Source organism: Mastomys coucha, unplaced genomic scaffold, assembly GCF_008632895.1.
Source record: "Mastomys coucha isolate ucsf_1 unplaced genomic scaffold, UCSF_Mcou_1 pScaffold22, whole genome shotgun sequence".
NCBI lineage: Eukaryota > Metazoa > Chordata > Mammalia > Rodentia > Muridae > Mastomys > Mastomys coucha.
Window position 1 is genome coordinate 123,854,448 of NW_022196905.1, and position 22,682 is coordinate 123,877,129.

At 45.4% G+C, this 22,682-nt stretch overlaps 1 protein-coding gene across 4 annotated transcripts in view; it reads left to right on the forward strand.

Moving 5' to 3' along the window:
- Crcp (CGRP receptor component) overlaps window positions 1-21,483 on the forward strand; it is a 35,956-nt gene extending 14,473 nt beyond the window's left edge. For all 4 annotated transcript variants that reach the window (XM_031338107.1, XM_031338109.1, XM_031338106.1 and 1 more), the window contains 4 exons: window positions 1,582-1,680; window positions 3,851-3,945; window positions 11,304-11,361; window positions 19,599-21,483. In XM_031338107.1, coding sequence (XP_031193967.1) covers window positions 3,923-3,945; window positions 11,304-11,361; window positions 19,599-19,748 — 231 coding nt within the window. In that variant the 5' untranslated portion in view covers window positions 1,582-1,680; window positions 3,851-3,922 and the 3' untranslated portion in view covers window positions 19,749-21,483. The remainder of the gene's footprint in view (window positions 1-1,581; window positions 1,681-3,850; window positions 3,946-11,303; window positions 11,362-19,598) is intronic.
- The last annotated feature ends 1,199 nt before the right edge of the window (window positions 21,484-22,682 follow it).

Sequence of the window (22,682 nt, forward strand, 5' to 3'; positions counted from 1 at the left end):
GGGGCTGGGGGGCTGGTGGGGTTGGGGGACTGTTAGGCAGGTGTTGCACCTGTGTGCAATAATGATCTATGAGCTTGTATTTTCCTCAGATCTCTGATAATAATCTCAGAAACAGGGCTGGAGAAATGGCTCAGTGGTTAAGAGCACTGACTGCTCTCCCGAAGGTCCTGAGTTCAAATTCCAGCAACCACACGGTGGCTCACAACCATCCGTAATGAAATCCGACACCCTCTTCTGGTGTGTCTGAAGATAGCTACAATGTACTTACATATAATAATAAATAAATCTTTAAAAAAAAAAATCTCAGAAACAGGTGTAAAGGCCCACTTGCCTCCAACCCAGCACTAATGTGTCCATGTCTATGTCCGTGTCTGTCTGTGTCTTTGTGGGGAAAGTTGACTTCTACGAATCCATTGCATTTCCCTTCATTTTTCTTGTTATGTTGGGGACCCAGGGATTTTGACATATTAAGCAAATGGTTTGCCACTGAACCATATCCTTGACTCTTAATTTTTTAATGTTGTATTATACCATTTGTCTCATGCTCTTTCTGTTATAGAAAGACATTGTTATACTAGACTGTGTATTAAGCAAAGCCCCTTTGAAATATTTAGCTTGGGAAGATTTGCTCTCACATACTCATAAAGGCTGTGAGATAAAAGGATTAGTGATGTATGGTTTTTTTTTTGTTGTTTTGTTTTTAAATTGTATTTTATTTATTCTGTGTGGTATGTATCCCTATTCACATAGAGGACAGAGTTGGTTTTCTCCTTCTCTTATGTTGGCCCAGGGATTTGAACTCGGGTTTCTATGTTTGATAGCAAGTGCTTTTACTAGCTGAGCCTGTGATACATATTTTAAAGTAGTCTTCACATTTATTTATTTATTTATTTATTTGTTTGTTTGTTTGTTTGTTTTTTCAAGACAGGGTTTCTCTGTTTCGCTCTGGCTGTCCTGGAACTCACGCTGTAGACCAGACTGGCCTTGAACTCAGAAATCCGCCTGCCTCTGCCTCCCAAGTGCTGGGATTAAATGTGTATGCCACCACCACCCGGCTTCACAGTTATTTTTTAAGGGTCTTATTTTTAATAATATTATTATGTCGGAGAAGCAAAGAGGCTCTTGCTCACAATAGGTACTAGTACTATATTATTATAGATAATAATATTACATTATTTTTTTTAAGATTTATTGTTACATGTAAGTACACCATAGGTTACATTATTATTTTTAATATGTCTGTTTCTCTCTCTGTGTGTGTGTGGGTGTGTGTGTGTACCCACAGATGCCATGGATCCTCTGGAGTTGGAGTTACAAATGTTGTGAGCCGACTGATACGAGGGTCCTCTGGGAGAGCAGAGAGTGCTCTTAGCCATCATCTCTGAGCCATCTTTCTAGTATCTTAAATAAATGGACGATTTGAAATGACTCAGCTCAGAGAGCACCTGAAAGCTGTTGGGTGGTTTTAGGACGTGATACCTGCTCAAAGTAGAGAGAGAGTGACCTTCCCTGGCCGGCCTAAACCCTTGGAAGAGACACACCTCAGCTTTCCTGATCAGCATCTCCCGTGCCTCTTCCTAGGTGTTCCAGTTACTAACAGATCTCAAAGAACAACGGAAGGAGAGCGGGAAGAACAAGCATAGCGCGGGGCAGCAGAACTTGAACGCCATCACCTATGAGGTGAGCTTGACTACTCGGGGCCTTGTCAGCCGGGAGGGTGGCTGCTGCTTAGGGAGATGGGAGGAATAAAACGTCCTGACCAGTAGACACTAGGCACATGTTTGGGGTCCCCACCTGAACCATCCTCAGTTGGTCCCAGTCAGCTGGCTGGGATCGTTTTTTTTCTCTTTCTCCTCGGCTAAGATTTCTGGGCAGGCAAGCAGGGAAGCTCTAACAGTGTGCTAGAGCTAGTGCTGGTCTGCAGCAGCTTTTCTTTCCCTCGAAGTGATCGCTGGCAGGTGGAAGCTGCAGCGCATGGCGCCCTCTAGTGTTATAACCTCAAGCAGGCTTTTGGTATTGCGACTTCCAGCTCTGAGTGTTCCAGATCTTGGGTAGGCCTGGGAAGTTAGGATTCCGCAGCTCTTGGCGGCAGTTGACTTTGTAGCTGGACTAGGAATTAGAACTCTTCAGCCCTTGATGATACCAGTGTTACAATTTGCAGGCCTGGGCATCAGAACTAGTGCTTATAATGAGAACAGAAATAACTGATACTGAGTTTAACACTGTTTTAGCAATGCTTAATATCTGTCCAGTGCCCAGGGAGAGGTGGGTTCCCCCTCCTGTTCCAGGATGGAAGCTATTACGTTCACAGTGACAGCTTGCTACAAAGAAAGGGTTAAAATTAGCTAAGAGAATCAAAAAAACATAGGCTACGCAAGTCATAACTCCCTCTGTTGTCACATAGACTTGGGCCATGTTACTCTGCTGCAGTCAGCATGTGACGCAGGCGTGGGATGTGGCCAGCAGGGGAGCCCCACTGGCCCTGTGCCCTGGTCTTACCGCTAGCTAATCCTTGCTCTAAAACTACAGGTGGAGCCAGCCACTAAGTTATGCTGATAAGCATATGACCCAGGGCCTAGGTGTAGCATTCCTAGGGCCTGGAGATCACCTCCTACAAGTCTAGCACAAAGGCTAAACTCTTTATTTAAACACAAAATCTTTTTTTTTCCTTCTTCCTTTTCTCAGTTTTTTGAGGCAGGCCTTGGTTGGCCTGGAACTCGCACACCAGGCTGGTTTGGAACTCATAGAGATCTGTCTGCCTCTGTCTCTTTAGCACTGGGTTTAAAGGTGTGTATCCCCACCTGGCTGGCCAGAATCTTTTTTTTTTAAGGATTTATTTATTTATTATATGTAAGTACACTGTAGCTATCTCCAGATACCTCAAAAGAGGGCATCGGATCCCATTACAGATGGTTCTGAGCCACCCTGTGGTTGGTGGGATTTGAACTAGAGGACTGGGTAGCTCTTACCCACCTGTAACTAACTCCAGTGTTGGGGGATCAGGGTTGCTTTCTTTCTCTTTTCCTTTTTTCTTTTCTTTTTTTTTTAAAAGAATCTCACTCCCTTTCTGTGGTTCTTTTTAAGATTTTATTTATTTATTTTATGTAAATGAGTTCTGTAGCTGTCTTCAGACACATCAGAAGAGGGCATCAGATCCCATTACAGATGGTTGTGAGCCACCATGTGGGTGCTGGGAATTGAACTCAGGACCTCTGGAAGAGCAGTCAGTGCTCTTAACCGCTGAGCCATCTCTCCAGCCCCCTTGCTTTCTTTTTCTGCAGGAACTTGCACTTCTACAAATTTATGCACATGCTGACACACAGAGAAATGTAGAATTTAAAAATAAAAACTAACTTAAAATTCTGGAAATTTTAAAATATTAAACTTTAGCTCTGCTTTCCTTACTCAAATTTCTTCCATCAAGATTTTCTGTATATGGATGTTTTGCTTACATGTATGTGCATGCCTGTTTGCTTGTGGAGGTCAGAGAAGGACATCAGAGCCATAGAACTGGGATTACAGACAGTTGCCAGCCACCGTGTAGGTGCTAAGAATTGAACCCGTGTCCTCTGCAAGAGCAATATGTACTCTTAACCACTCCAGCTTACTCACATTTCTATGTTCTAGGGCTTGAAATGGCCCATGTTTGACTCCCAGCACCTATGTGAAGTGACTTAGCTGCTCGGTACTCTGGTTTCAGGAGGTCCTGAAGCCTCCTGCCTCCATAAATGCCTGTATTAAAGTGTGCATGCATGCATAGACTCATATGAATAGAAATAAAAAGAAATCTTATTTAAGAACCTCACAATTTCTACATCTGATATTTGCCTTTTGTGTATTCATTCTTTAGACATTAAAGTACATATCAAACACACCATGTAGGAACCAGAGTCCTGCGATTGTCCAAGAATTCCTCACAGCAATGAAAAGCCACAAGCTGACCAAGTAAGTAAGTTACCCTCAGGAGTTGACAGGTACCAAGAAGTTCAGTAAGCGTAATGTCTCTGAACAGCTGTATGCAGCAGCCGCACCTGCATCCAGTCACACTGTGGCCTCACAGTTGTACACAGTACTGTTTTAAGGTATTGTGGAAGGACAACTGAGAATGAGACATGTGGCTTTGGGGAGCCACAGCGTGCTTTCCTCAGAGGCTTTTCTTAGGGTCCCAGTTAATGGAGTTCTTTACCACCTGTCATCACAGTAGGCTTCAGAATTCCAGCGCTGCGTTGAGAGTATAGCTTGGTCCTTGTGTTTACCTAGCATGTATGAGGGACTTTCATCCCCAGCACTGTTGGGTGCTAGAGGGTGCAGGGAGAGGAGGGAGGACAGGCAAAAACAAAAAACAAAACAACAACCAACCAAAAAAAAAAAAAAAAAAAAAAAAAAAACCAACGTAATTACTTTGTATAAGGTTGCTCAATGAAGTCACCTGACATTGACATTTGTGTTAGCTTGAGGTTCAAACAGCTTGATAATAGGTTATCTGAACATTAGGTGCCTACCAGCACCTTTTCTTGGCCTTTGATGTGAGTTTAGTTTACAAAAGCTAAAAGCCCAGGTTGAAGGTTTGCATTAGGAGAAAACATTCCCATGTCTTAGGATCAGTGCTAGTGTTGATAGCTTCTAGAACTTGCTCTGTAAACCACTGTTTGCTCAGCTTTTTTGGTGTTTGATGGTACTGGGGATCGCATCTGGGCCTGGCACATGCTAGGTGGATATCTCTGAATCACTGATCCAGCCCTCCAGAAGCTTTGTCCTAGTCTCAGGATGGCTATAGCTCACACAGTGTCAAGCTCACTTCTCTGCCTCTGTTTGCTAAAGAACACTGAACACAAAAATCTCAAGTGGTGTGTGTGTGTGTGTGTGTGTGTGTGTATCTGTGTGTATCTCTGTGTGTGTGTGTACAAGAGGACATCAGATCCTTTGGAGCTAGAGTTCAGGGGTTTGTGAGCTGCTTAATGTGGGTGCTAAGATCTAAACCCCGGTCCTCTGAAGAGTGGCTAGTACTCTTAACCAGGAGCCATCTCTCCAGTGCCCCCTTCATAGCCTTCCTCCCCTCCCCTCCCTCTTTTGAGTAACTTCATTTTGCTAGAACTACTGGTGGTCCATTCATTTCAAGACTACTTGTTTTTGTTTCATGTTGTAGTAGTTTCTTTGATAACTCTAAGATCCTTGTTAGCATGAGTTTGCTATCTCTTCCTTTCCTTTGAAAATAAGTCATATTTTCCTGGTTGAAATAACTTTGTAAATTGTATCTTGGGCCTTTTGAATATTATACTCAGATAGTTTAGACTGGCAATCCTTTCAGAAGCCTCTGTTAACGTGGCTCTTTGTTTTGTAGTGTGTAGCTAAACTTCTGAGGGTTTTCATTGTTATCACTGACAATAGGCATTAATAAGTATGGCAATTGCTTTTAAAAATTATTTTAATTCTGCAAATGCATGTGTGTCTGTATGTGGATAAGCTCAGGTCAGTGCAGATGCCCCGGAGGAGGCCAGAGGCTTGGGCTCCCCAGAGCTGCAGTTACAAGTGGTTGTGAACTGTGTGACGTGAGTTCAGGGAACTGAACTTGGTTCTTTGCAAAAGTAGTGCACTCTCTTACCCCTGAGCCTTCTCGTGATGGATTTTCAAGTCCTTTCCCAAGTGTTTGTGTGAACTATCTGGATACGGTCCCTGCATCTTTCCCATGGTGGAGATGGTGGGGGACTTGCTTGGCATGGCAAGCGGGGGAGAGGGAAGGAAGGAGGGAGGGAGGGAGGGAAGAAGAAGCCTATAAAATAGGAACTGTCTTGCAAGTTGATTCACAATTGGTTATAATCACACAGGCTTAAAGCGCGCGTCAGTGGGCAGGGGATTGTTGACTCCCTTTCCCTTTGCTGTCTTCAAGCTAATTATTTATCAAGGCTTATGTAACTTTTTAAATAATCACATTAGGCAAGAGCTCCTGACTGGCTTGTACAATGGCCAGTAGAGGGATCCAGCAAGCTCTTTTCACGGTGGCTGGCTCCGCTCCTACCTTCTGGTCTGTATGGCTGATGAAGGGGTTGCATGCATTTAAAGATGGAAACCATGTTTAACAGAGGAACTGCTGACATGTTCTTTAAGTCTTTATTTGATCTTGAAATCAAATAAAGTTTCTGTTTTGCTCCAAGTGTTATTAGTTTGTGTACTTATCTTCACCGCTGGAGTCCTTGAGGGTAGGCCAGGAGCCATGTTTTATTTGACTTGGTAGATTTCATCACAATACAGTTGGAGATCAACTCTGAGTCACTCTGGCACTGGGTATTAAGTAATTTTGTATTTAGTGTGTTACCCGAATCTCCACCCAAAACGGACTCTTTAATATTTTAGATTCGTCCCACACTCTTTGTTTCTTGGTATCTGACTAGTAGCCCCTGTTCCTATCCTGAGATCACCCCTGGAAGGCACACAACTATGGAATGACGCTTGCTCTCTCATGCCAGCCTAGTTAGGTCTGAAGTCATTCCGAGCATCTTCTGTTCTGCACACATTACTCCAGGGGTTTAACACCATATTTTTGGGACGTGTACCTTAAACCAGCCAAGCTCAAGTATTGATGGTGGATTCTCAGGTTCCCCTAATTGTCTTACCAGATCTGCTCTCAGAACATAAAATCCTGCTTCTTACCTCCTCAGAGTTCCATAAGCTTCTATTAGACGTTAGGGCTTCCCTAGCTCTTCCTTTAGCTTGCCCTTCAGCTTACATTTGCGTTATGCCAAGCCTGATTCTCAGTGCTGTGATGGAGGGGCTTAGTGGAAAGGCACTGAGTGTCAGTTTTAGGGATACTGTTTTGTTTATAAGAGGAGAGGGTGAGGTGAAGGCAGGCTGTGGATGCTGTGAGGAGAGGAGAGGATGAGGTGAAGGCAGGCTGCGGATGCTGTGAGGAGAGGAGAGGATGAGGTGAAGGCAGGCTGCAGTGCTTGCTAACCAAGGCGTGGAGTTGGGGATTGGCCTGAGGCTTTTCTGTATCAGTCTATAGTTTGTTTAGATCGTTTCATGAAAGTGGAGACATTTGAACATAGACTACTAAAGGACAAAGTTCACAGGATTCTTGGGGGTGATCTAGAGAAATTCAACTTCATATCAACGCCTTTGGGAGGACCTGGCTGGAAAGATGGGCCAGGGGTTAAAAGCACTTGTTGCTCTTGCTGAGGCCTGGGCTTAGTTCCTAGCACCCAGAGGATTTGGCACCTTCTGGACTTCCTGAGAATGGCCTGCATGTATGTATGTGTATTGTCTGGTGTCCATGGAGGGAAGAAGGGGGCATCGGATCCTCTGAGATAGGAGTTATAGACAGTAGCCTATGTGTAGGCACTGAGAGCCGAACCTGGATCCTCTGCAATAGTTTTTAGTTACTGAGCCATCTCTCCAGTCACACTTCGAGTCTTTTAAAAGGCATTTTTCTTGTATTGAAAAGTAGAAGGGTCTAGAGGATTGAGCTGCTGTCCTGTTACCAAGAGGTTGGAGGGATTTAAGGTGTTGGCGAGGAGTGCACATAAGTAAAAGAACCCAGGAGCTGAGTCTCGGAAGTGGAGGAGAGGTGAGGGTGGCTCCCAGATCTTTGACTGTAGGTCCTTCTAGACTAGCAATGTAGTGAGGAGCTACTGTGCTGGAAAGAGTAGTCACAATAGCTTCAGATATGGTGATTTCAAGGCATCTGGTGTATCTGCATGGAGATGTGTGGGAGGCACTTGGCTACAGAGGTCTGAAGCTCAGCTCACAAAGCTTAGAAACATGAATTTCTCCATTGTGCTTTTTTTTTTTTTTTTTTTTTGGTGTTTTCGAGACAGACAGGGTTTCTCTGTGTAGCCCTGATTGTCCTGGAACTCACTCTGTAGACCAGGCTGGCCTCGAACTCAGAAATCTGCCTGCCTCTGCCCCCCAAGTGCTGGGATTAAAGGTGTGCGCCACCACCACCCAGCTGAGATTGTGCCTTTTGTATGAGGAAATCCCTAAGAGGCTTGGAGGGGAAGATGACAGACACAAACAACAGTCAGAAAGAGAAGTGGACAACAAGAAAAAGTGGTGCTGTGATCCATGGGAGGAGACTGAAGGAAACAGTGGCTGGCAATGACCATCAGAGGTTAGTTAGGGCATACATCAGGACGCCCAGTTCATATGGTCCTGGCAATGGAGCCCAGGGTCTGCGAATGGTAGGCAAGAGTATTAGCAACTGAGCCATATCCCCTGCCACTGAGCCCCAGCCCCAGCCCCAGCCCCAGCCCCAGCCATGCTTCCTTGTTTTCTCAGAAAACTCTCAGGGCTCAATGCAAAGTCTCCTTTCCCCCTTCTCTCTATCCTCCCCTTTTTGTTTATTTTCATCTTTTCTCTCCCTCTTGCCTCCCATTCTGCTGTGGACTGAGCACAAGGCTTCCTGCGTATGAGGCCAGCACCTCTCTACTGTGAAATCTCATTTGTTGAGTAGATTGATTGCTAAATGCGTTAGGGGATGCTGAAGTGCAGAACTTCATGGTGCTCGTGCTGTAATTGTTACACTTGCATCAGTGGTGAAACCGCTGTGGGGCCGTCATCATGGTGAATGTTTCTGCTAGAAGCACATGGCTAATGTGAGCTGGGGGCGTTGAGTAGTGGGAAGCTGTCTTGTCTACTGGAAGCTTGGCCAGGTCCCGTCCTTCTCAGTGTAGGTAGAAGTGTCTCACGCTTGGAAGCCAAGCAGAAAACAGGCAAGTGATGATAGCAGCCACTTCAGTGTGAAGCTGTTGCCTCTCCTGACCCTCATGAGCTGTAAGTGCTACTCTGAATTGTGTTACACACATGAACCCGGGGCTTGGGAATACTTGGCTTACACTGCTTCCCAAAAACCTGGCTAAGGCCACCGTGGTGTGGCTTTTCATCTTTATCCAGAGTCATCTTTAAACTCCAGCACTTGGGAGGCAGAGGCAGGCGGATTTCTGAGTTCAAGGCCAGCCTGGTTTACAGAGTGAGTTCCAGGACAGCCAGGGCTACACAGAGAAACCCTGTCTCGAAAAGAAAAAAAAGAAAAACAAACAAAAAAACAAAAAAACAAAAAAACTCCATTTGTGTTAAACAGAACTAAAAGATGAGTCGGACTGAGAAGGCAATGTAGGACTTATCACCTGTGAGGGGATGGTGAAAGTGAAGCCATTCCTCTCTCTTGCTGTCCTGCCCTGGAGAGATGGCTCGGTGGTTAACAGCACTTGCTGCCCTTGCAGAGGATTTGGGTTTGGCTCCCAGCACCCACATGGAGCCTCATAACTGTTTGTAACTCCAGTCCCAGGGAGTCTGATGCCATCTTCTGGTATCTATGTGTAATGTACATAATACACATGCAGACAAGTGCTCATACCCATAAAATAAGATTAAATAAATCTTTGAAGTCCTGTCACCTTTTAACCTCTTCACAGTGGGCCGTGTATCTCTCGTGTCAGGTGATAATTGCTGTGATCCTGACAAGAGGCGGAGGCAGGAAGATGAGGTATTGAAGTCATCCTTGGCCTTATACCAAATTTGAGGTCAGATGGTTATGACTATCTTCAAAGGCCAGGTGGCTCGAATTCATTATCCTGTCTCAGCCTCCTCAGTTCTGAGGTAACATGCTGAGCCACCAAACCTGAGCCACAAGCCTGGCTCCTTTTTGTTTTACTAAGATAATTCAAATCTGAGTAACACTGTGTAGTAGCTACTTTTCTCCTTGCGTGTAAAATGCCTGACAAAACCCATTTGAGAGGGAAAGAGTATGTCCATCATGGGGAGTTATGTCTGTCACAGGGGGATATGTCCATCATGGAGGGAAAGCATGGCAGCTAGAGTCAGAGGCAGCTGCTCACATTGCAGTCTCCGTCTGGACTCAGAGAGGAGTGCTGGTGCTCAGTTCATTTCCTCCTTTTTTTGTTGGGGGCGGGGGGGAGTTGTTTCTAGACAGGGTTTCTCTGTTTTTTTCCAGACAGCCTTGGCTGACCTGGAACTCACTCTGTAGACCAGGCTGGCCTCCAACTCAGAAATCTGCCTGCCTCTGCCTCCCAAGTGCTGGGATTAAAGGCATGCGCCACCACCGCCCGGCTTCATTTCCTCCTTTTTTATTTAATCCAAGAGCCCAGCCCGTGGGATGGTGGCATCCATGTCATCTCACCCGCTGATTTACAATCTAGAAACTACTTCTTAGGCATCCAGAGGGGTTTTTCCCTATGGTGGTGATAACCCAGTCAAGGTGACAATCCATATTGATCATCACATACTGTAATCTTTGCATCTGAGAATGAAGCAGAAGGATCAGGAGTTCAAGCTCATCCTCAGCTAGATACAAGTTCAGGACCAGCATGTCATAAGTAAAAATGAGATGCCTCAGTGGGTAAAGGTACTTGCTGCCCAGCCTGGACACCTGAGTTTGGTTTTGGAATACACGTGGCAGAAGAAGAAACAACGTTGGGAGGCAGAGGCAGGCAGATTTCTGAGTTCGAGGCCAGCCTGGTCTACAGAGTGAATTCCAGGACAGCCAGGGCTACACAGAGAGACCCTGTCTCAAAAAACAAAACAAAACCAAAACCAAAAACAAAAATTCTTTTTAAAAGAAACAAAACAAACCTGAGCAATTTATAATCTTACTCTCAAAACTGAATTCTTAGTCATTTCTAAGCAGTGATTAACCAAATGAAGATAATTTTATCTTTATTTTTTAATTGAATTAAGAAAACACAAATTTTTAAAAAATTCTCATTTTCCAAGTAAAAATTAGTATAGAAAATATGGGGAGTTCTGTTGTGGTTTTTTTTTTTTTTGAGACAGAGTCTCACTTTATTGATCAGGCTGGCCGCTAATTCACTTAGCTCCGGCTACCTTTGTCTCACTAGGATCAAAGGCTTGGGTCACAGTGCAGGCAAGTGTTCTTTTTAAATGTGCTTTACATTTTTTATTTCTCTGTTGTATGAGTGTGGGTGTGTGTGTGCCGAAGTGCAGTTTGGGGAGATCAGAGGATAGCCCTCCGGAGTCAGTTTTCTCTTGCCACCTTGCAGAATTCAGGGACAGAGCTTAGGTCGTTAGGTGTGCAGGAGAGCCCTCTAATTACTGAGCTGATGCTGGTTTTAAAGCAGTGGCTCTGCTGTTGCTGTCTTAGGAAGCATTGCGCCTGGTACCCTGTAGGATATTGGCACACATGGACCTCTGAGTAGTGGTCTTGTGAGTCTTCCTTATCGCAGGGCCACGCGGCAGTGACACTCCAGTTCTTTCCTGAGAGTGACTTGGTCAAGGCCCAAGGTCTTTTAGGGCACGAGAGTTTTAAGCAGTTTGTGCTTTTCTTTTGACAGAGCTGAGAAGCTTCAGCTGCTGAATCACAGGCCAATGACCGCTGTTGAGATCCAGCTGGTAAGTGTGTGTGGGGGCGGGGCACTGGACTCAAGGGTTGTTTTGGGGGTTGGAGATGCAGAAAGGCAGAGAAGGAACAAACCAAAGCCTGCACGCCCACCCTGTGCCGTGAGTGAAGGGAGAGCCCAGAGGCCTCAGCAAGTGGACGTGAGGGAGTGGGAAGCTAGAAATTTAATTCCTTAAACGGGTTTGGCAGCCTATGTCGCTCTGCTCTAGGCCTTTCTGGCCATGGCTTGTCTGTAGAGGTTATAGCCAACCAGATGTTGCATAAACTCATTAAACCCAGAGTGTCTCCACACCCACCTCTCCACGATTTTTCTTTCCTCTCCACATGTTGTCTTCCTCTCTGGCCCTCCTGGGCCAGTCTCTAAGAGGAGGCTCTTGTTCTAGCTCATACTCAGTTGTTGCTGTTTCCTGTCACTCCCGCCTCTGCTTGTGGTCTCTCTACTATACAGCATTAATTTCTGTCAACACCGCACAATGCAGCCTGCAGTCATTTTGTCCTCCTCCCTGCCTCTGCACCTCTGTACATCCTACCCTTTCAGACATGGTCTCAGTCAGCCCCACTGGCTTTGAACCCTCCCAAGTGCTGGGATTACAGGCAAGTGTGAGCACACCTGGCTTACAGATCATTTTCTAAACCATAAATATGGTTTCATTTCCCTGCATAAAAATATCTAGTGGGGCTTCAGCAATGGGGGGACAGAGATAGAGCAGGGGTGCTCTAGGGAGAAAGTGAAGGTGAGCACCTGTGAGAGGCTTCTCTCACGAGCTGTGGCAGATTCCTCCGGTTACATGGGCAGAACATCAGCAAGCAGTCCTATAAGCAGCAGAAAAGATTCTGGCTTTGAGAATTGATAAATTGGTTCTAGTGCTCGTCTTAGAAATATGCAGCTCAGGGCTGGTGAGGTGGCTCAGTGGTAGGGGTGTTGGCTGCTCTTCTGAGGGTCCTGGGTTCGGATCCTGGCGACCACACGGTGGCTTGCAGCCACCTGTGGTGGGGTCTGGCACTCTTTTCTGGTGAGTCTGAGGACAGCTGCAGTGTGCTTGCTTATAATGATGGATGGGTCTTTGGGTTGGAGCTATCGGGAGACTGAGTGGGTGGGGCCGACTGGGGTGGGTGGGGTTAGCCGGATCGAGCAGAGGTCCTAAAAAGTCAATTCTCAACCACCAGATGAAGGCTCACAACTAACTGTACAGCTACAGTGTGTACTCATATACATAAAAATAGAATAAAAAAAGAAATATGCAGCTCTTAGCTGGGTGATGGTGTTGCATACCTTTAATCCGAGCATTCAGGAGACAAAGACAGCAAAACTCTGTGAATTCGAGGCCAGCCTGGTCTACAAAGTGAGTTCCAGGACAGCCAGGACTTCAGGGTTGGTGGCTCATGCTTGTAATCCCAGTGTTGTAGAGGCAGAGGCTAGGGGATGGGAGTTTGAGGTCAGTCTGGGTCACATAATATACCCCTATCTTGAAAAAATACAAATACAATTATAAAAAAATATAATTAATAAAATAAATATAATAAATAAAATATAAATAAAGAACAAGAACAAAAGCAGACAGCTCTTTGTAAAATTTACAAAAAGTATGGAAGTCAATGGCTAAATTACCTCTATGATTTTCAAGAATTTCCTATTTACAACCTTTCAGAGGTTATAATGTACTTAATTTTTTACTAAAACCTTCATTGTCTTCCTAGAGTTTTTTCTGTTCTTCTGAATGCACCCAAAATTAAATTATAAAAATTTCTTCCATTCTGGGGAGCTTCCTGGGGACTTAGCCCTATGCTAAACACAGGTCCTCATCTGTGTGTCCTCATTGTTTTAGATGTTAGACAGATTCAGCTTCCAGGAGAGAGGGAGATCAAGAGACCAGTCACTGTCCCTTGGGTTATGGATCACAGTTGGGTCTCCTCCAGCTTTAATCAGCACCATATGCTATCCGTGGCTGAATAACAGAAAGGAGACATGAGGATTACCATGGCCCCATCCTGAGCCTGTGGAAAGCTCCGCGGTCTCTTAGTGAGAGAACTGATACTGAGTGCTTCAGCCATGTCAGACACATTCCAAGGGCCTAGTGAGTGTCACTTTCAGTGTTGGAGGAGGACCAAGGTTCTCACCTTTTATTCCAGTGAGTGGCTGATTAGGACCTTGGGGTCTGATTAGGACCTTGACATTGTTCCTCTTCTAAGCTGTGTTTCCAGAGACAGAGGTGAGAGGGGGCTTCTTAGAGGAGTAGGTCACAAGGTTATGGGAGCACAGAGAGCTTCCCGAAAGCTATCTGTAAGCTGAAGACCACAAGATGCTAGAAGACTGGCTCAGTCCAGGTGTGAAGTCCTCAGTATCAAGGAAGCTGGTGGCCTAACAGTAGGAAGCCTGACATGGCCTGAGCTCAGAGTCTGTGTGTCTGCAGCCTAAAGGCCAGAGCCTGAGCTGGGGTGTCCCCGGATGCTGGTGAAGAGTTCTCCAAGGGACACAGTTGGGGTGAGAATGGTGTTGTCCTGGCCTCCCCAACTTGGATGGCACTCACCTGCATTGGAAGTAGACATTCTACACCAAGTCCATTACCTCACACGCAGGCTTCCAGAGACACAGCAGATGCACCCCAAACCTTACCAGCTGGCTAGGTGTCCCTTAGGACACAGTCTAGTTGACTCCTAAAATCACCCATCCCACCCGGCGAGAAGACTGGTGTGGTGTTACCTCAGGCGCTTCTCTTTCTACAAACTCTTGTTTCCCTACAGCTAGACCATTTTCTAGTCAGATTTTTTTCCTCCCCTAGAATTGGCTGCAAAAGGTGGCAAGCTCTTTACCAGGGCTTAGAGCAGTATGCTGTCTTCCAGAGAGCATAGGAATGAGGGTTCCAGATGTTGGAGAACAGAGGCTGGAGAGCTTCCCTGTATTAACTACAGCCATGTGCTCTCCGCAGACTCTGAGAAGGCAGCTGCAATGACCATGCTTGTTAGAATTCAGTTGAGAGCAAGAAGTGTCTCCACTGGGGTTAGTTGTGGTCTCTTGGTGGCTGTCCACTGACTGGGAGGCTCTGTGAAGACGTGAGCCTGCGGTGTGACTCCAGCTTGCTCAGCTGTAGCCCTCGGTAGATGTGTCAGTGAACCCTGTGAACTCAGGTCATCGTCCTGCTCCTTAAGCTCCATGGCTTACCACACAGCCTCCCAGGCCCCCATTGGTGCTCACTGTAGGCTTTAACTTAGTCCAGGAAGGTGATGTTTCAGAGGCCAAATAGCTGGAAGTCATCACAGTTGCTATGGCTGGGTTTCCTTATCCAAGATGAATTTTGTGTCTCATCTTGAACTTTATTCTCAGGATGTCTCATTTAAGGTCATATTTCATATATATTGTAATATAAAGTAATTGTATACAGTATTTCAGTGCTTTTGGTAAACCCTTGATTTTTTTTTTTTTTTAACTGCAACCTGAGGCCAGAAGGACAATTTTCTATCTAGTCTTACCTAAGGAGATGTCACCTTAGCACTCAGAAAGGTTGTGATTCTTAGGCGGTGGGATGGGAGAGATGGCTCAGTGGGTAGAGTACTTGCCCCACAAACTTAAGGACCTGAGTTCAAATCCCCCAAGCCCACATAAAGCTGGTTGTGTAGTGTCTGTAATCCTAGGGCTCTGCTAGAAAGATGGTTGGCAGAGAGAGGAGAGTCTGTGGAAATCAGCTCTCCTGACATATGTACACAGGAGGAGCAACCAAAAGAGACCCTTGGCTCAAGTTAGGTAGGTGAGGACCATAACCAAGGCTGTCCTCTCTTCTCTGTCTCTGTCTCTGTCTCTGTCTCTGTCTCTGTCTCTCTCTCTCTTTCTCTCTCTCTCTCTCTCTCTCTCTCTCTCTCACACACACACACACACACACACACACATACACACACACACACAGGCACACTTGCTTGAGCATGTATGTGTGCATACATACACAGATTTAAAGCTTTGAAAACTGAAAGCGAAAAGAAGCTGTAAAATGTTTTCAGGTTTAAAGTCTTTGATTTCTGCTTAGAGCTGCTTGGCCTTAGTTAGCTTTGGGGTCATGTGAGGAAAGCTGTGCACCAGGGCTGGCAGCTTTCAGTGGGGAGCGGCTCTTCTGGAGCCTTGGGCAGCATCTGGGGATTAAGAGAGCTTTGTATGTGCAGAGATTTGTCTTTCACCGAGAGCTGGCTGCTAGCACTTGGGGCTATCCGCTCTCATTTGCCTTTACATTGTGAACAACTCGCCCATCGGGACTGGAGAACATTGAGACGGAGCCTTGAGCTGTTCACCTGTGGTAGGGGAAACATGAGGCAGGATGTAGTTGTCACTTACCTTGGTGGTCTAAGAGGAGTAATTAAGCTTTCTTTTGAAAGAAAAGATTCTCTTCTGAGTGTATTTCATTTAGCACAATGCTGCTTAGATTTCTGTGCCTAAGAACTGAGAATCTTATGTTTAAAAACACCTTCCCAGCTATAATTGTCCCTGAGGATTTGGTTGTGATCAAAGGCTTCTGCTGTTACCAGAGTTGATAGAGATGGAGAGCTATTGCCTTTTTGCTCTGGGCATACCTGGTGACACCTGATTGGCAGTGCGGCCACCAGACCTAGAGACAGTGATGAGGGCACTGGTTCTTATCTACCAGGGAAGGCCTCAGAGGGCCCCGCCCCAGCTCATACCAGAGCACTCCATCCTTCTGGACACATTGTATTCTAGAAGGAGTTGATATGGAGCTTGAAGACCTGGTGCCTGCTCACTGAGGCGCAGACAGAGCTGCTCTCAGAATGCCACGTGTCCTACCACTCATCTGCCATTGTCTTGGCTCTGCACTTCACTGCCTCCTAAAAGTGCCCTGGTCACTATGGTTCCAGTCTCGTCCTCGTATGGTGTAGCTCTTCAGAGATGCTTTGGCCAGGTTGTTAGTTGACCATGTTTGCCAGTTACTCATGAGCTTACAGTCTTCCCTGTGATTACACAGTCAAATCAGGTATTCCCTCCAAACTGCCTCTTTGGGGGCACACTGTGTTGGATTACTGCTATTAATTGTGTATCTGATCTTAAAACTTTTTTTTTTTTTTTTTTTTGAGATAAGGTCTCATGTAGCCTAGGTTGGTCTCAAACTTAATATGTAGTTGAGGATGGGCTGCTTGCCTGCCTCCGAACTACTGGGATTTAGCCATGTGTCAACATACCTGTATAAACATGCATTTCTAGAGATTTGTTTCTTTTTTTCATTTTTTAAAATTATTTTAAAACATTTTCTTTTTTCTTTTCTTTTCTTTTCTTTTCTTTTCTTTTTTTGGTTTTTCGAGACAGGGTTTCTCTGTATAGCGCTAGCTGTCCTGGAACTCACTCTGTAGACCAGGCTGGCCTCAAACTCAGAAATCTGCCTGCCTCTGCCTCCCAAGTGCTGGGGATCAAAGGTGTGCACCACCACTGCCTGGCCACAAATTTTTTTTTTTTAATTTATTTATTATGTATACAGTGTTCTACCTCTATGCCAGAAGAGGGCACCAGATCTCATGGTAGTTGTGAGCCACCATGTGGTTTCTGGGAATTGAACTCCGGACCTCTGGAAAAGCAATCAGTGCTCTTAATTGCTGAGCCATCTCTCCAGCCTGATTTTTTTATTATAAATTGTAATACAACTTGAAATATGGGATGGCAATGTTCTTATGGGTTTGCCCTTATATGTAACTTGGTCATTTCCCTTACAGCTTTTAATATCCTTTCTTTGTTCCTGTTAATATCCTTTTGTACCTGATAGGTGTTTCTTTTTGTTTTGTTTTGTTTTTGTTTTGTTTTGTTTTTTGGAGACAGGGTTTCTCTGTATAGCTCTGGTTGTCCTGGAACTCACTCTGTAGACCAGGCTGGTCTTGAACTCAGAAATCCTCCTGCCTCTGCCTCCCAAGTGCTTGGGATTAAAGGCATGTGCCACCACTGCCCGGCCTTTTAGGCTGGGGAATTTTTCTTCTATAATTTTGTTAAAATAATTTTCTGGGCCTTTATATTTATTATTCATAGATTTGGAGTTTTCGTAATGTTTCAGATTTCCTGGATGTTTAATGCCTAGATTTTAAATTTAAAACTTTTTTTTTAGATTTAATATTTTTTGATTGAGCCACCCATTTCTTTTATCTTGTCTTCAAGACCTGAAACTCTTGTCTTCCATGTCTTTTAACTTGTTGGTATAGCTCACCTCTCAGCTCACCTTTCAGCTCACCTCTCAGCTCACCTCTCAGCTCACCTCTCAGCTTTTTGTTTGACTTCCTGAGTTTTCACTTTGGGTTTTATTTCAGTCTGGCTTCTCTTTAGGGATCTGTTTGTTAAATTCTGCTTCCACATCCCACATTGTTGTCATTACTTCATTCACCTGGGTGTTCTCACATCCTCTTTAAGGGCCTTGAACGTATTTATAATTGTTGTTCTGAAGTCTTTGCCTTGTGTTTCATTGCCATTGCTTTTCCTAGGCCTGTCACAGTAGGTTGCTGGCTTCTGGAGGAGACATACTGTCTTGGTCATTGGTGTATATGGAGTCCTGATGCTGCCAATGCTTTTTGGTGTAGATATTGGGTCTTGCCTTTGTTTGGTGGGTATTCTGTTCTTAGTTACTGTTGTTGAACTAAGTGGCTGTGGGGTCCCTGGTAGATAGCATGTCTGTGGGGAGACACAAAGGAATGGAGGTGTGCCAGGAGGAATGATCCCCTTGAGACTTGGCCTCAAGGTGCCGACCCAGGGTCCCCCGAGGTCTTCCCTGCTGCCCTTCCAGCTATTTCTTCTAAAAGCTGACTCTCATTCAGTGGAGAGGTTTGACTTGGGCTAGCGATGTAGCTCAGTTGCTAGAGTGCTGGCTTCACTGGTGCAAGGTCTGGAGTTCCTTTGCTGGCAGTGGACAAACCCAGCCTGGTGGGCTGCTTGGAGGGTGGCCGAAGCAAAATCAGAAATTCAAGGCTATCCTTGACTAACTACATGGTAAGTTTGAGACTAGCCTCAGCTACTTGAGACCTTGTCTAAATTGGTAAAACAAAAGGACCTTAGAAAATGGTTTTGCCAGCACTTTCATACCCACAATTGAGAATGATGACACAAAGTAGCAGTGACACATCAGAAGATGACTATGTGTGAAGGGTTTCTTCACAGCTTTAGAAATTTTAATGTGTTACGTCTCTCATGCAGTTTGGGGTGAATTGTAAAAATGAAGAACTGTAATTTATGTAGTGAACCTACCCCATTAGAAGATGATTTTTGGGGGACTTCAATATGAAGAAAACCAAAAAATGTTGTGTTGGGCTGTGTTGAACATTATTTCTTTGTAAATGAATGTTGTAGAAATGAGGACTTTGGTTGATCCAACAGTGACTTTCTTCATCACTGCGTATTTCTCTTGACTAGCAATGTGACAGTGTAACAAATGAGATTTTCTCATTTAATAATAAAAAATTCTCATTTAATAAAAAATTGCATTTGAGGGGCGTTTAAGATCCAAAACACAACGTCGCATGTGTTAGCTGGCAGGCCTTCCACCTAGGAATGTTTCTTGCTAGGATTGTAGTGAATGTTGTAAGAGATCATGCTTGTAAAATTCCTAGTGTGGCTTACAGTCAGACAGGAGGCCCCTGCAGAGTTCTGGTGAGTGGCAGGGGTGAAAACTAGTGAAAGTTAGAAACTGTGCTGCTCAGGGGAGCAGCATCAAGTGACTGGGCGACACCAGTCCAGTGACAGAGGCGCTTGTTGTGAAGTCCATAAGTTTATCTAGGGCTATATCACCCCCTAAAGTGAATTTCTTTGCACATCCAACATATACGTAAGGATGGGAATGGAAATAGGTTAGGATTTTCCTTTATTTAAAGAAAAACAGTCTGGGTGTGGTGGTGGTGCACACCCCTAATTCTGGCGCTCAGGAAACAGAGGGAGGCAGATTTCTGTGTGTTGGACCACCTGGCCTACATAGTGAGTTCCAGGACAGCCAGGACTGCCAGTCTCCGGGGGGGGGAGGGGAGGGAGAGAGAGAGAGAGAGAGGGAAGGAGAAGGAGGGAGGGACAGACAGACAGTTAGTTTCACCGACTCATTTTGTGTGCCTGCTCTGGCTTGGTCTGGGATTTGAACTGGTATCATCCTATTGTGGATCTTAGATGAGGCCCTGGCTGGCTCAGGACCAATGCTGGGCTGGTGCTGTGGACTGCATGGCTGTGATGGGCTGTGATGGGAGGCTTACTTCCTAACCTCTAGGTTTCTTCTCCTTGTAGATGGTAGAAGAGAGTGAAGAACGGCTCACGGAGGAGCAGATTGAAGCCCTCCTGCACACCGTCACTAGCATTCTGCCTGCAGGTCCAAAGGATGAACAGAGCAAAAACACTAGCAATGATGTGGCTATGGAAGAGGAGGATCCGGCATAGATGTGCACAGCCGGTCAGGTTGTTCGTGAAGCTCAAAGCTGCAACAGCCATTTCCTGGATGTTCGGAGAACTGTTTATTCGAACTGGCCTACTCTCTCAATATGCCTGATCTTAGGATTGGTTGAGGAAAAAAAAAAAGATGAAAAGAAATCTTTGTGCTTTGGGGTCAAGAAACATGGGGTCAGAACCGGGCAGGGGCTCAAGATGGGGGAGCATGGCTGTGCAGCTCTCTGGGGTAGAAAGGCTTGTGTGGCCTCTGCCACACATGTACACAGTGGGGAGGGAGCTACTCAGGCTCTTTGATGACTGTACTGTAGGCAGTGTCAGGCACTGCTGGGTAGAATGGAGCTGGGGGAACAGACTCAGACAGTCGCCAGCTCCCAGAGCTGCACACAGCTGCTCCAGGGGACATAACCCAGAGCTTAGCTCACTTTATAGGAACGTCCTTGGTGGAACAGGAGCCAAGAAAAGGAGTTAAGAGAAAACGTCAGTCTGAGCCCAGCCTGGTGTACACACCCACCATGCATGCATGCCACACACATACAAAGAAATTAGTCCATTTTCTATTGCCTGGGTGAGTGACAAGGAAAAGAGCTTATTTCTGGTTCTGGTCCAAGGTCAAAGGGCATCTGGGTATGGCCCCTCTTGTCAGAATAAGCAGATAGCATCGGCTAGCACATTATAAAACATGAGAAGCATTTGTTTATTTGTTTTCAGAGTCTCTTGCAGCCCACATTGACCTTGAACTCAAATGTGGTCCTTTCTGTCTGACTTCCTCAGACATCTGATTCTTCTGCCTCAGCCTCCTTAATGTTGGGATTCAAAGTGTATGTCACTCACTTAGGAGGCAGAGGCCAGCCTGCAAGTTCTATGCCAGCCAGCGCCACACAGACCCTGTCTCATAAAAACAGTTGAGTTGGTAATCTTATTTACTGAATCAGAAGCTCCAAGTTGTCCCTCTGCAGGGCAGGCTGGGAGAGCCTGGAAAGCTGGGAGATTCTGGGTTAAATGTTCCAATTCTTCCCCTGTGAGGGCCTCAGCTGGAAGAGTCAGCATGCATAGTCAGGGTGGGGTCCTGGGGCAAGGAGCCAATGTCCTGAGTCATAGAGGGGCCACGGAGTCAGGGCTAGACAAGGCACACAAAGCAAGAACTGCTGAAGGAAAGAAAGCCAGGGGTTGGACTATTGTGGAGGAAGTCAGCAGCTGTAGGCAAGGTCCCAGTGGGGAGCTGCATCAAGCCTGGAGCCAAAAACCAACCTGGCAGGGCAAGATCTCAGGGACTGGGAAGGTGACTTGTGTCTAGATTCCCAGAGCTGCTAGCCTGTGCTCAGGGTGACCAGTGGCCTGAGCCTGGTGGGTTGATTGGCCCAGGGGTAGAAGAGCTCAAGTCTAGGAGGGAGCATCTGATGGGTGACACTTAGGCTCCATGGAGACTGTTCAGCTCTCCAGCTATGGTGAAGCGCATCCAACAGACGCTCAGGTCCAGACCTACTCCTTGCTCCTGGAAGACCCAGCTTCCAGGTCTCATCAGCTGCAGCCCCTGATGCTACAGCTCTTCTGTGGCGCCTGGGCTGGCCCTCTCTTTGGAAGAAAACTGTGAGCATCAAGACCCTTACTCCCAGACTCTGTTCTATGTCATATCCTTTTGTTTTCTTTTTAAAATCCATGGAAACAAATTTATAAAACCTGATAAAAATAGTAGGTGATATACAAATAAATACACATTTTCCCTGAATCGTGTGCGTGTGTGTGTGTGTGTGTGTGTGTGTGTGTGTGTGTGCACATGGACGTCAGAGGACAACCTCAGGTTCCTTGGTAACCATTCTCTTGATTTTCAGCCACAGTCTCTCACTGGTTTATTAGCATTCAATCTACAGTCTCTGCCTTTGGGGTTCTGAGATTGCAGATGTATATTATCACATATGTATCTTTTTTTGTTGTTTGTAAATTATATGTACTTATTGATGGAGGTGTACCATGGTACACATATGGGGGTCAGAAGGTCATTCTTAGCTGTATAGTGAATTTGAGACTAGCCTGGTCTATAGGAGACTAGCTCCAACATTTTTTTCCACTAAATTATTTTGTGTCCAAATTGCCTCAGATCTGTGAGGAACTCCCTTGAGATATCTCCTGGGTTCCTGTGGCTTGTTTAAAAAACAAACAAAAACAAAAACAAAACCCTTCTTTAAAAAAAAAGAAATTACATTGTGACTTTCTAATGGAACCAAATGTTCCAACTGTATCTCTAGACAGTTTTGAACTAAACTACTTCTTTTTCTTCTTTTTTGTTTTTCTTTGTTTGTTTTTGTTTTTCGAGGCAGGGTTTCTCTGTGTAGCCCTGGCTGCCCTAGAATTCCTTCTGTAGATCAAGAAGGCCTCTGCCACCCAAGCACTGGGATTAAAGGTGTGCACCACCATGCCTGGTTTAAACTACATCTTTAAAATAGTTAAAAGAAAGGGCTGGAGAGATGACTCGGCGGTTAAGAGCACTGACTGCTCTTCCAGAGGTCCTGAGTTCAAATCTCAGCAACCACATGGTGGCTCACAACCATCTGTCATAAGATCTAATGCCCTCTTCTGGTGTGTCTGAAGACAGCTACATTGAACTTATATATAATAAATAAATCTAAAACAAAATAGTTAAAAGAAGTAGTTTAGTTTCTGTTGGTAGTGAATGGTGTTAAAAGTCAGATTTAGGGTGTTGACGTCATTGCAACTAGAAGGTAGTACAGTTTTATTTTTCTGCTGAAGATTGATTTTTGTGTATGCCTGTGTCTGTGTGCATGATTGCAGTGCTCTCTGAGGCCAGTAGGGGTCATCAGAGCACTTTTAAGGCGGAGTCTCTGTGCTTGTGAGCCATCTGACGTGGTTGCTGTGAACCAAAGTCACACACATGCACTCAAGGACAGAGCCATCTTTCCAACTCCTTTA